The 14,562-nt window shown below is 40.0% G+C and overlaps 1 protein-coding gene across 1 annotated transcript in view; it reads right to left on the bottom strand.

Moving 5' to 3' along the window:
• The window catches only part of LOC130562417 (rho guanine nucleotide exchange factor 26-like), a 32,348-nt gene extending 18,144 nt beyond the window's left edge, over positions 1 to 14,204 (bottom strand). Inside the window, exons 1-8 of the mRNA XM_057347366.1 lie at positions 14,005 to 14,204; positions 12,473 to 13,700; positions 11,385 to 11,436; positions 10,727 to 10,872; positions 8,512 to 8,568; positions 7,794 to 7,954; positions 1,016 to 1,168; positions 682 to 811 (exon numbers count right to left, since the gene is read on the bottom strand). Coding sequence (XP_057203349.1) covers positions 682 to 811; positions 1,016 to 1,168; positions 7,794 to 7,954; positions 8,512 to 8,568; positions 10,727 to 10,872; positions 11,385 to 11,436; positions 12,473 to 13,672 — 1,899 coding nt within the window. The 5' untranslated portion in view covers positions 13,673 to 13,700; positions 14,005 to 14,204. The remainder of the gene's footprint in view (positions 1 to 681; positions 812 to 1,015; positions 1,169 to 7,793; positions 7,955 to 8,511; positions 8,569 to 10,726; positions 10,873 to 11,384; positions 11,437 to 12,472; positions 13,701 to 14,004) is intronic.
• Between the last annotated feature and the right edge of the window lie 358 nt (positions 14,205 to 14,562).

The raw sequence follows: 14,562 nt of genomic DNA, 5'->3' as shown, positions 1-14,562 counted from the left end.
GAGAGAGAGAGAGAGAGAGAGAGAGAGAGAGAGAGCGAGAGAGAGAGAGAGAGAGAGAGAGCGAGAGAGAGAGTGAGAGAGAGAGAGAGAGAGAAAACCAATCCTAACTTTCTCATGCTCAGCGCCAGCCAGCTCTCCCGTCCTAAACTAGGAAACCCACTGCCATGCTCAGGGGATCCACAAACAAAGCGACAGAAGGACGGAAAGATGAGAGGGTGAGAAGCGGTTCACAGGAAGGTCTGAAACATGGCAATAAATGAAATCATGAGTTGTGGGGAAAGGGACTGTGAAGATGCTTCTAGGTCATATTACACACACAATCCTCTGGAGACACAGGAAACGAAAAAAAATGAACTGTGAAGTTTAACAAAAGACGTCAAGACCAGCCCAAACCTTTTACTAAGAAACCCAACAGAATGAGCACAAATCCAATAAAAGGAAATGAAAGCTAAGGCTGAGTAGAAATATGAGAGGAAAGTATAAAAGGGAGAATAAGAAAAACAAGGAGTAGCTGGGGACTTTGATTGGTTTATTCTGGTGTGTTACATAACAGTGGAAGTCCTCCAGATGAGATCTATCAGACAGACACAGACATGCTGCTAATATTCATACAATACAGTTAAAGTTCACAGGCTGGGTTTAAGGGTTCAAGGGTCAAAGTGGAGAGATAACAGCACTCACGTCCATCAGCAGAGGGAGGCGCGTGACTCTCTGCATGGGAAGGATGAGGAAGGAGATCATGGGAAGGTTCCGGCAGTCTGTGTGGGCCTCGATCCGTGTCAGCAACTCCTTAAACGATGGACTTTTATTTCTGAGGAGATACATGGAGTGTTTTACTAGCAATTAGAGAAAATCTAATCTCTGCTTGGGAAAACTTTAATAATGTGAGCCAAAACGTAAAAAACGGAATGTCGTATGTACTGTGTGTATATTTTCAATAATAAAGAATAATAAAAAAACGAATACAAGAATAAAAATAAAAGCACTTTCCGATTCTTGTGTGTGCTGTACTCACAATAGTTTCTGTAATGTTCTCTGCTGGTACACTTCATTGGAGCAGTATGTCACGAAAGGGTCAAAGTTTGTTTGGCCGTGTCTTATCACAATGTCGCTTATGTCATCGATTACAATATTCTGCTGGTGTCGATCCTCAAGTTCCTTGAAGAACCTTAATGAGGGTGGAAAAACGGGAGGAGAAAAGGAGGGACAGGGAGAGAAAACAATCGAGTAAGCCATAAACATGCGCAACATACCTGTCATAACATCAACAAGAGCACGCACACATGCAACACAAAGCCAGGAAGGCGTTCCAACACCTCCTTCCATAGCTCGTGATCACATCAGAGCACAGGACGTCCCAAAGTCCCACACATATTGCTTTCCACACGATGTCTTCCTGACAGGACAAACACATTATGACCCCTGTGCCGGGTATTCCCAAATTCTACAATGATCCAGAGGATGCAGCTCAGAGCCATCTGTGGTGGAACCCAGCGTGACCTCTGGTTCCAAAACCTCACAATACATCACGGAGAGTCACGAGCTGAAGGCTAAATCTGGAAGTGATGTCAGTCAGGTTGTTAGCGCGGGGGCAATGACCTAAGGCCCTTCCGACAGGTGTATGGAGCCCTATAAGCTTCACGATCTGAATGTACACAGCTAAAAATACAAGTGAACAATTTAGGACAAGAACAGGGGTGATACAAATTCAGCAAAACTGGTGTTTTTGCAAGAAACAAATGTCTAATTCTGGTCGTGGGTTAAAAAAGGTTACTGTAAGCAAAGTTCAGCCGCTTCTATTGCTTTGTCGGTGTGTGTATTTTTGTGTGACACAATCAACAGACAGAACAGGCTGATAAATGATTTACAGCGAGGCAGGCACGCATGACCGAAGCGTGTATATAATGCGTTGTTCATTTACAATGTAATCAGCAGATCCAATAAGAGAAGAGACTATTTCTTTCCTTCTAACAACACTATCTATAGCAATACAGGGACCACAACAGACAAATCCAAACCATCTAATCCAGACACACACGCGTGAACATAAAGTGAGACATTTCAAGATTGTTTTGTACTTCTGCTCTGCTGGAAAAAACCCTTCAGGATCACGGCCACCGTATGCAATAATGTGTATATCTGTGTGTGGGGGTGTTTGATTTGCACCATGCGCCAGTTAAAAAACAGATTTTGTGTCATTTTTTAGATCAGGGTTCAATAAAGGACCAGACAGGAAAGTCCCAGTATGTGGACTATATCCAGATGGTTTCAAAGAAAATACATCCTCGTCTTTTCAAGGAAACCATGTGGATCAGACATTGTCACACAATAACATCATTGTTGTGGTCCTTACTCTGGCATGGCTTCAGCCAATTCCCACTTAAGGATGAGACCACTAAAAAATCCATAAAAATATCAAGAATTCTCATTTCAAACACACTTTGAATGAGAATTCTTCCAGCGTTTCCATGAATGTTTAACGGATTATTTGAAATAAACTGGGGTGTTGTCAATTGAATTACTGATAACACTTATAATGGCAGTAACAGAAGAAAGCAGTTACTACTGTATTTAACATGTCTGCCTGTGTTTTTTTTTAGGAACAATTTCACGTTAAACATAAAGGCATACTCCACCCAAAAATTACATTTCTGTCCTCATTTACTCGCCCTCAAGTTGTTCCAAACCTGTATAAATGTCTTTGTTCTGATGAACAATATATTTGGAAAAACATTTCTGGAACATCATTGACTACCATAGTGGGAATTTGTTTTTCTTTTTTTTTGTTCTGTTGAACACAAAATTATATATTTTAAAAAATTTAGGAAAGCAAACAGTTCTAGGGCACATTTGACTACCACTTGAATTTTTACTATATGGTAGTAAATGATGTCCCAGAAATGTCAGTTGCAACATTTTCAGATTTTTTCATTTTCATTTTCAGATACAGATTTTGAATTTTTTTTTTTTTTTGGGTGGAGTATCCATTTAACCAAAGTCATATTTCATGTAACAAATTGGTTCTTAGGAAGTGAATCTCATTGTGAAATATCTTGCTAGACCAGTAATTAAAAATAAACACGGATCCATTATTTACTAGAAAACATGGAGGAAGGGGGCAAGTTGTTACCGTATGTCTGAGAAATGTTGCATGTGCAAAAATGTGCTAGATTAAACTCACTAAAACATTCTCAGGATATGGAGCCATTTTCTATAACAATAACAAGTGATTTTTTTCATTTCATATCATTTCATTTCTGCTGAACTTTCTGTAACTACAGAGACTTCTATAAAATTGAAATGTAAATAAAAATGTAAAGATACATTTTACATGATCATTTGCATGACACTACCTTAAATATATCAAATATTGTGACTAAATTCAGCAATTACTAAATAAAAGTGAATTTATGAAATGAAACATCATGCAGATACTGTTACGACATACAGTTACCATACAGTATGTATACTCTACCTGTATATGTACTTCTCAATAATAAATTGCAATCAAATCTAAACATATTTTCCTTAACACAGGGCTACAATGAATAGTACAATTGGTACAATAGTTCGAATAGTGTTGGCTGTAGCAGCGGGCACACATATCTAAACAAGCCCTTCATTCTTTAGAAGGCACACCCAGAACATGGTTAAAGGGGTCATGCCATGAGAAATGATAAGAATTTTACTTCTGAATAACAGACACTGATGTACTAACAAGATATACAGTTTCAGAAATCAAGACTTTCCGCCCAGTTCAAAAATATATTTACAAACATATTTTTGTTGCTTTCTAAAATCACTGGATTAATGCATTTGCCTTTATATCAACAAAATTTGCATTCATTAAATCATGATCCATGTAAATCTTAATAAAGTATAGGTTCTACTAAAGTACAGTATACTGTATTTTTTTTAAATTACTGACAATAAAAATAAATTTAGTTACACCTATAGAATATCATTCACACAATCCCTTTCCCAGACACAAACACCAGTTTAATAAGAGAGCCAATGTTTAAAAACCTCAGACAGTATGTGTAAACTGCAGTAATCCAAGGAGTTCATTACATTTTACTGGAGCGGTGCTCACTGCCAGATGTCTGTGAATGTATAAGAATGCCGTAAAAGTCCATACAAATGAGCCTGACCCCATTTTCATCCTCTCCCTAAAGCGCCAATTCATGGCACCAACCTCATGTCTACAGCTAGTGAACATTTCATTATTCAGTCTGAAAATGAATGTGTGTACAGTCATTATAGGCTACCGGACATATACTCTATGGCTGGAGCTGTGAGCCGCTCTGATGGACCTTGGTGATGGATTTGTCATCAGCAACATCAGAGCTCTACCAGTTTACTGGAGAGAGATGGTACAGTGCAGAGAGGAAGTAAAGAAGACATCTCTTCTAACACAGACATAGAAACGAATGTTGTGCGTGTGGGCATGCGTGTTCTTGAAAAACCCAAACTCCTTTGAAACCCACACATTAGCAATGACGCCATCTGCACTGTCAGCACTTTAGCTCCACATAAATTGTGACTTTGATGTGGCAGGCATAGAAAGTTTGACAAACATCCTTATCTAATTTACCTAATCCAATCTTTCTCCATCCAAGGTCCAGTGTTTTCCCACAGATACGGCCTACGCTGGATAACAATGAATACTGGATTCTGCCTACATTGCTATCCGCTGCACTGATATACGAGATATATGCGGGCCATTCTGAAACATCTCACTAATAGCATGTAATGAGCATACATTTCTCGTAAATGTGGCTGACAGTCTCCACCTGAACTGTGCTGTTTCTCACAGGATGGAGAACAGACGATCTCAGAGAGTGAAATCATTTGTTGTATTCCTAAAATACAGCTCTGTGCTTCTCTCCGGGGGTCAGCAGAGGGAAATCCTGTCTGTAGGGCATTACAGCTCGACACACAACAGAAGATGTGTTCATGGGTGGGGGCATATTTGATTGCCGCGATTTAGCATGGACAGCAAAAATGCACATACAGCACACACACATACAGTACACAAACGTACACTGTTGTGGTTCTGTGAAAATGGGGTGTTATGTACAAGTATGAAGCTATAACCAATTAAACAGATTTTTGGATACTTGTAAACATTAGCGTACTGTATGATGCATACCTTGCGCCTTAAGAAGGAAAGTCATTTTAGCGGTAGATAAAGTTGTTTTGATAAAAGATTACACAAACATTTTATTTTATAAATCATGAATTAGAAAAAAGCACAATCAAAATGTGTACTGAAATGTTGACTTTGATATTTTGCTCAAACTTAATGGTGCTGTGTGTAATTTTTTGGAGGGTCTATTGACAGAAATGCAATATATAATATACAGTACATAACTATGTCTTCAGAGGTGTATAAAGACCTTACATAATGAAGCGTTATGTTTTTATTACATTAGAATGAGCTATTTCTATCTACACACACCCTTACATGGAATTCACCATGTTGTTTCTACAGAAACTGCTCTACAGAGCGTGTTTGGTAAATACATTATCTCCTTGGCAAAGAAGAGAAAACTTGATGACATCTTAGTCCTGCGTAGTGCTTCGAAAGGGAGGGATGGAGTGAGCCGTTGGTTGCCATTCTCAACCTTGCCACTAGATGCCGCTAAATTTCATACACTGGACCTTTAAGCAGTCAAGTCACAGTTATTAATAAGAGAGAAAATGTATGATTCATAAAATTAAACCGAAGGCAGACACACATCTTATCAGTGACTAAGGTCAAAGTAACTTTATATAAACTCGTAGTATTTGTTCCCCGCCCCGACAGATGTTTTTAATGGCAGTGGACTGAATCTCAACTCTTCTAAACTTCATCTACAAAAATAAGCATCTATTGACACTGCTAATGCATGTTTGTTTCATTTCTGTCAGGTTCACTACCGTCAAAAATGATTGACAATTAGTCTAACAATTAGTGTAACACATAATGTAAAGTAATTGAGACTGTGAAAAGGAACAACAGTTGAATCCCTATTGAAATGTGGAGCTGGGGATGGAGGAGGGTTATTTGCTCCTGAGAAACCCGATAAGCTGCTGTTAGCTGAATGAAATTTAAACAGAAGCTGTGAATTTCGTCACATTTCTATAAGAAGATGAGGATCAGCAGATGCGGCTTGGCTCACGTGACCAGGCAGAACTAACGCTATACGCTTGATTTATGGTCGTTCAGCATGACTCAGTTTAAAGCTCTTTCTCTATTGCTGTCAGTGTCTGTTTGCGTTTCATTTATCAACACTTCACTGGGTTGTTGTTACCTGACAAACTGAACTTTGGTCAGTGCGACTCACTATTCATGTCAACTTTTATAACAATTACCGCACATCATGTTTCACAGACACTGTGAACCGAAAGCACATTAATGAAACTGCCCTGGCCTGCACATACAGTACAAAACCCTCCAACGGCCACAATATTCAGTATATTAACCGTAAATGGTGCACAAGTCATCAGATCACATGACACCTGAGCAATGAAGTCATTAGACAGCAACCAGCCATCCTGTCTTGCCCTGAAACTAAACAAACCACATGCCATTCAACAGGAAATAGACACCTGGAAGATAAAGTAACAAGAACTGCATACAAACAAGCAATCTGCTGGAAAAACAGATAACATCCAAGCTCTGCTGGGTTTCAAGATAGTTTCTATATTACCTGAAGCATCAGGTGCAAGTGGAATTTCTCTTGCCTGAGCAAATAACCAAAAATGATAGGCAACTAGGTGTGAAACCTCACAACGGTTTCAGTAGCCCATTTCAAGGAAACATACCGTTTTGAGGATTCCAATATATTACTTCACATGTTCAGCATCTGCTGTCAATTTCCCTTAAACATTTGATGAGGTAACCTAGCATGCCCGAACAAGACCAAATTCAGTGTTTAACGTCATGTTGTTCAGGTTTCTGCTTCAGTATTTCAAACAGATAAAACAATTTAGTCTGAACTTCTTCAATGAGTGCATACAGTCTTACTCCGATTACGCTTAATAAGATAATAACAAGTAAGGTCATGTAAACACGTAAATGGTTTTCTTTTATCGGGGAAAGCTCATAAACGCTGTAAGTAAAACCCACTCGGTAGAGGTAGTTTTTTGCCCATTACTCCAACTTCACGCTGCATGTAAACGCCTTTACCGTTTTTCTCTCAGTTTTGTTTATGTGCGCATGTCTGACAGCGCAATAGTAAAAGTCCCAAACGGAAGTTATAATAAAATAACGCATAAAAGTCCACTCTGGAATCATGCAGTTGATGTAGAAACGTCAAAACGAAAAACTATGGTTGATTATGCTGGTTCTGCAGACAACAATTAGAGATATAAAAATACAGCTTCTGACCGTTTTCTCGCTGCATTTTTAATTACTAAACAGACTATCGAAGGAGTCTCAAACTTCCATGTAAACGCGGTTGCCTGCATAGCCATGTAAACACATGAAAACAGGTTTCTTTTATAAGCTGATTTTTGATAGATATCTGTTTATTGTGTGCATGTAAATGCACTCAGTGTCTTAACACAGTGTCTTCTTTAGCTGAACCCTTAATAAAGCATTGCATTTAGTTAGCATACAGAGCGAAGCAGGCCGTCACATGGTTAAACTGTTTTTTTTTCTGAGATCGCGTCTAATGAGCCAACAACTTGCTGTACAAACATACTAGAAACAAAATGCAGAAATTAATATACAATAAAATAAGTGCCCTACTGACAGCCTGTCAAAGATAAAAGAGATGTGGCTTCGGTCAGCAGAAAGCTCTTACTTTTTGCTAGACTCGCAGACGTCTGCTATGTTGGAGAAGAGATGGTGATGGTCCGTTTTGTTAATGGTCTCGCTAAGATCATTTGAGTTCTTGAAGAGACGGATGAGGATCTCCAGACTGTGAAAGTAACTGTGCTCTGATGAGATGACCTCAAATATGGCCTGAAGGGGAGAAACAGGATTTAGACTTTAAATTTCATGCAAACCAACTCTCAGTGGAGATAAAGATAAATCAATCCCGATATCACAGTAATTTCTCAAACATCTTTATGCTGACATGAAGCAGGGCAATGTCAGGTGACAGACGATTCAGTGATGAAAGGAACTGATTAACATGCCAAACATATCTGTCTGATCTAAAAGGCAATGAGCATTTGAGCAATGATCTGTTTTGCTGAATGGTTACTAAAACGCCATATATCAAGCTCTTATTTTCTATTAGTGAGGAAGGATTTGATTGATGATTGGTTAAGTTTTTGTGTTGGGAGGAAATTCGTTTTTTTGTGCATTTAATAGTTTACAGTTTATTTAAACTGGCAACTAACTGGAAAAAGCTGAAAACAAATGACAAGAAGAATCCACCTAGTAGTACAGTTGCCTCCCAATAGATATTTTCAAAAATGTTATAAAACCGATTGATAAGATTTATGAATAGGACAAAAACAGCAAGAAAGAAAATGACAGTTAGAAAAGCCAAAGGCTGACAAGTGAAACATTACCTCTTGTCTCTTTCTTTCTTCTTGATTTAACGTCTCACACATTCCACTTTTTTTAACCTGGAATAGAAGAGACGAGTTGAACATAAGCATTTCTCGGATTAGATTATTCAAGTATTTATAAGACACACCTTGATAAGATTTATCTGATAAGATTTGTCGTGTCACCGTGGGGACCAAAATTGAGGTCCCCATGGGCAAAAAAAGCTTATAAATTGTACAGAACAATATATATATTTTTAAATATTTTAAAAAATCTAAAAATGCAAAAAGTTTTCTATGATCTTTAGGTTTAGGGGTAGGGTGAGGGGATAAAATATACAGTTTGTACAGTATAAAAAACATTACGCCTATGGACTGTCCCCACGGAGATAATAAACCAGACGTGTGTGTTTGTGTGTGTGCGGCCTTGTTTTTATATCGCTGTGTGTGTGTGTGCGTGTGTGTGTGCGTGCGTGTGCGTGTGTGTGTGTATGCGTAAGAAGCGTACACTGCATCACATTACTCAAAATAAACCAAATGTCAAACAGATTCGGGTCCAAAACCAAAACCTCTAACTAGCCTTTTCCCAACACTTTCAATGTCCAACTCTTTCAAATGGACTCGCCCAAAAGAAAAAAGAAGCTCTTTGAATGAACACGTATGGTTTGTGGTGTTCATTGGTATGAGTGAAATACCATCGCATAAATGCGTGTGTGGCCTTATGCGTGTGTGTGTTTGTGCAGAATGTGGGTGTGATGCTAACCAAACAAATCTTAGCAACCGTACGTGCAGCTTGCGTGTGTCGATTCGAGTTAAACCAAATGACCTTATCGTGTTTCCCCCTGCGAGACCGCAGAAACCTGGGGCACATTCTAATAATTCTTACCCAGGTTAGAAAAACAAGAAAGCAAAGGCACGGTAGCGTACGGGCCAAGGAAAAGTAAATCTACACTCAAGCAAAACCTTCTCAGGTCCTCGCACACAGAACACACCCATAGTTGGGATCACATTTACACTACCACATGAAATCAGTTTGGGACTCCTGATCCTGCAGCTGGCCCAACTAAAAAGCAAAGTCTGCTGGACGAAGAAGAGATTCTTCATCCTTTAACTTTAACATACATAACCATCTGCTGCAGGTAACAGAAACAAATGTAGATTTTGAGTTAGGAGTGCACAGACAGATCCAGAAGTCTGATAACAACTCCACCCAGACATCTTCAGACCTAACCAGGCTTCTGTGCAATAGCTGCCAGAAATGCTAAAGGAGGAATTGAGGCGTAACGTGTGAAATAAAACTTCCCGTCTCAACACACCTGTCCCTATTTTGTTGAAGTGAATCGAAACGCTTCCGAGAAGCCCTGTACTACTGTTTTGATGCAAGTGTTCCAGGGAATATGTCTAGCAAAGAAGCGCAGAGAAATACCAAGGCCTACTGTGTTATCGCTAACATCGGTCTAGTTCCTCAGGGCATTTAACACCTCTAATGCGTTCAAGTTTCCAAATTATTAAAATGTAATTCCTCTATAAGTGCATCTGCTTTTGCCCTTTTCAAAGGTTGCTTATACTTTCCCTTCATACAGTTTTTCCTTTTACTTTTAGAAGTTTTGTCAGATGTGCTTCCATCTCCATGTCACGTTATCTCATCTGAACATCCCTCGCTCTCTCTCCAGCTTGTTCATTCTGCTGGTGGCTACTTGCTGATCTACACAAACATAGCATGCTTCTGTTTCAGCTTCATCAGAACATTCCTGCTTAAACGCTCCCAGATATCGGTTAATAATGCAGAGAAACAGAACGCATAAGTGGAAAATAGCATTATAGCCTCTCAAACTCGATTACGTAATTCCATAACAGGAGTCAACACACTGCTTTATCCATCTACATTTTCTTCATTTTTCCATGGGGAAGAATTCTCTGCTATTTGCCAAGCAGCTGGCGCCATGCCTGACCGCTTCCCAGTGGCCTAGCTTATCCCAGCCCACTCTCCCTCTCCTTCCCTCCCACGTTTGGATAAAAACCACCTGCTTTCTTTCTCTCTCTCTCTCTCTCTCTCTCTCTCTCTCTCTGAGACACTCAACACAAAAGGGCCAGGCAACATTCTTCTTCCACAGCAGTGTTTGTGATGAAGTTCAGACACAAATAAGTTGTGTCTAATGTACAACTGTAGATGTCCATCAAAACTCAAAAATGTTGAAAGTCTGCCCTTGTGTGCATGTTTTCTATAGTTCCTCACCACGCTGAGTTGACTCCAGGAGGTCCGGATGGGTTTGAACTGGACCACAATGCCATTGTCTGGCTGGGGTTCTTTGGACTCTGCGTCCTCATCGGAATCATTGTGCAGGGCTTTTTCTTGGTAGTTCTGGTACAAAACTTCATCCTCTGAAACACAAAGACTTTGTGAGACTGTGAAAACAGTCTTTAGAATGATCACATGTTGATGTGTAAACTGGACATGAAATATAACAACGTCTGAATAGACGTTAAAATGTGTCATCTATGTAGCACCTCTAAAATAAATGTAGCTTTATTAAATGAATATAATATTTATTTCGCTCAATACAATTAACTGATTCATACAAATAATTTACTAGAATTACTCAGAAACATTATGTAAAAAAGTAAAATACTGCTGTTTATCACTATTATTTAATTTGTCTGTAATGCAATACTTTCAACTGTGTCCTTTAGTAAGCTTAAGTTTTAAAGTAGCATTGCCAAAACTAAAAGTGACTGATAAACTGACTATTAGCGATGAGCCACCAGAAGAACTAAAACAAAGAGAGATCAAAACAAAGAAAGCGGAAAGCACACATAGATGGAGGATGTTCACCACTTCACCTATAGTCTCAACTCGGTATAAACACCACACAGACGGGCACACCGATGCTTACCCTCACTGTCAAACGTCCGCTGGCTCGGCAGGCCTTTCTTCCTTTCTGCATTCTGGAGGAAACAGGTGATTGATTAGTTAGGTTTAACAAATGGAATTTCTCAGGAATCCCAAGTCCACAGCTGTATATATATATTTTGATATGTTAATTTTGTTTTTAATAAATAGAAGTTCATTGTAATTTTTATCATATTTTTATTTGTTATCACGTTAAACCTGGCTGAGAGTACTACATTCTTATTGGTAGCTGACAGCGCTAAACGGTTTTCAGAATAAACAAAAACACAAGCGATACACAAAATGACACTGAATTCACACAGGAACTTGCTTCATGTGGGGGTCATCACACGCCAACATCTAAAGCCACCTGCTCTTAGTCTTTCCCATCTTCCTCTCTTCATAAAAGGAAAGAACTGGTGGCTTTATTGGGCTGTTAGGTCCACTGACACACTATGCTCTGATTGTTCACACTGACCTGTCAGATTGTGAAGGTAATCGGAGTCTATTGTCTCTTGCATGCAACCTTTGACCTCTTTGATCTAAAAGATAACCTTAGTGCTTTAGATGGTGGTGCGTGACACAGTTAATTTAAGGGCAGTGATATTTGCGAATGGTTAGAGACCAAGATACCACTCAGTCCAAATATCTATCTAAGGACAAAGTCTCCTTTCCAATGTCCCACAAAAAAAGACAAACGTTGTCCTTGGTACGCAACGTGTGTTTAAGAAAGTAGTACACTTATTTTGGCAAAGCTGGTGAATGTTTGATACCTTAAACTCGACTTAATCTCCATGATGCTTTCTTACAAAAAGCTGTGAAATACAATACCTCTATAATTACAAAACAATACACAGACAGACTAGTATTTCAACAATGTTTCAATTGTCTCTTCTGTGGTTATTGTACTGGAAAACAAACAGCATTTATTTTAACAACCGCAGCATATAAATAGTCCATTTGTGCACTTATTACAACTTTTTGTTTGTTTTTCATAATATTTCGAACCAAAATACTAACAAATTTTGATACTATTTCAATCAATTTCTAACCTTCAGATCAAAGTTTTTCAGAATATTGTGGTCAAGTCACCTTGCTCTTGGTCGGACTCGGGCTAGCCGGTCTCTCCTTGTCTTCTGAAACTCCTTTAAGTGCAGGCTGGGACAGCCGATTGGCTTTAGGGTCTGAAGACGGCACATCCATATCTACCCCGCTGACCACTGCCCGGCGATATGATTTGGAACGCAGGCCTCTTGTAAGTAACCCTGGGTTCTCCTCTCCCTCCAGCTCATCGTCCTTGCTGGTGGAAAAAGAAGACCCAGTCTCAAACATGCTTCGGGGTCGAAAACCACGTTTACCAGTGTCCAAAACCCCTCCCAGTCCCATGCGCTCTTGGCGGTTCTGAGACAGCTTGCTAAAGTGTGTGTCAGAAGCCAAAGCCCTGGGAATGATCTGCTGGGTGCCCATCTTTTGTGCCGTGGGACTGTGGGTGCTCAGTATGACTGGGGAGGAGGGGCGCTTGACCTCGGAGCCCTGTGATGACCCTGAACTCTGCCGGTGCAAGAGGACTGCCTCCGACCTCTCAGAGGGAGATGGGGTCCGGGGTGTAGGGGGATCTGAGGGGATGCTGAGGCTGGAGGAGAGGGAAGGGATGCTGGACGTGGAACTGTGGGACGGGGAGCTGGAGGGGCTGATTGGTGACCCACAGACATCCTGGGATTGAGTCGAAAGCTGACGTAGAGAGTTCTGGGGTGATAAACTTTTCGGTGAAACTGATGGTGAAGACGTATCCCCAAAAGTGATCTGATCCTTTTGAGAGATGAGGGTAAACTGATTGGAAAGACGCTTGAGGGGTCCCCTTATATTCTTATCGTGCCACACGCTAAGGCCATTCCCGTTCTTGGTGGCCGAAGTTGGCGTTTTAGCGGGGCTAGTAGGATTTGAGTTTTTGTCATCTTCTGACTTGGTAAACTTTGACAGCGAGAAGCGTCCGTTAGAATAGCCAATGCTGATGCTCCGAACCACCCTAGTCTTTTTAGTAGGTTTGTTCAGAGTGTGTTTGAGCACAGCAGTGTTTGATGGAGTGGTGCTGATCTTTTCAGCGGGTTGGGTGAGGGTGAAGGCGCATCTGTCATCCACAGGAAAGTCTGTCGTGAGGACACCATCAATCTGGTAACTGAGAGGTCTGGGTTTGGGCTTCTTGTCATTGTCGCTTCGTCTTTTCCAGAGTGGTGTTATGTTGTTATTGGTCAAATCCACTTCGTTGCTGGGATCCATAATGAGTCCACTCATATCACTCAGAAATCATGCTGCACCTTGTCTTAAGTGAAACAGAGAGAAAACATTGAGAGGAATGTGAACTGTGTCCTGAGAGTATCGATCGATCACTTATTAACAAAGTTCAAGCCGCAACTTTAAAATGTTCTGAAAGAGTGCACATACTCAACTCAACAAAACTCCACTTTAAAATAAAACGCCAACATGTGGCAGGGTTTTCTGAGTGTTTATGAAGAGAAAATTGTAAAAACAGATTCCCCATCATAATCTCCACTTGCGAATCATCGCGCGCGCTGTAACGTAAAAAAAACAGCGCTCGCGCTTTAAACAAAATAAATGCTGCATACCTCTGTGTGGAGAAATATTATAATCCCGCTCTTTACTCCTTTCTTCCCATCTGTTTGAATTAAAATTCCAGTGTAAATGTCGTTTGCTCAAGCAGTGAACAATAAAAAGGGCTAAACTCCAGAAAGTGTGCGTTGTTTAACTCTCATTTTTGAAGTGCGCGTTCAGAGGTGAGTTTGTATGTAGGCAGACTGAGACCGCGCTTCAGCAGTGAGTGAAGTGAAGGTTTGGCAGGAGGGCACAAGAGTTCCCAAGTTCATGTGACGTCATGCATGCGCACTCACGCGCAAAATCAACTTTGAGCGAGTCATCCAGATGTTTCATTGGAAGAAAAATGGCAGAACATCTTTTATACAGTTTTAGCCCATCTTTTCAAAACTTTATAAACAATGTTTTTATTTCTAGTTTGCAGAACATTCTGCTGAGCATTTCAAAAGCGAACCTGAATAACAATGGACATTTAGCCCCATCTAGTGCTCTTTTACTGTATTTACAATGTATATAAAAAGAAATGAATGCATTAATTCGTATTTTTGTACAACATGATTGGAATTAGATTT

This window comes from Triplophysa rosa, linkage group LG12, assembly GCF_024868665.1.
Source record: "Triplophysa rosa linkage group LG12, Trosa_1v2, whole genome shotgun sequence".
In the NCBI taxonomy this organism is placed as follows: domain Eukaryota; kingdom Metazoa; phylum Chordata; class Actinopteri; order Cypriniformes; family Nemacheilidae; genus Triplophysa; species Triplophysa rosa.
This window is presented reverse-complemented; position numbering and strand designations above follow the sequence as displayed.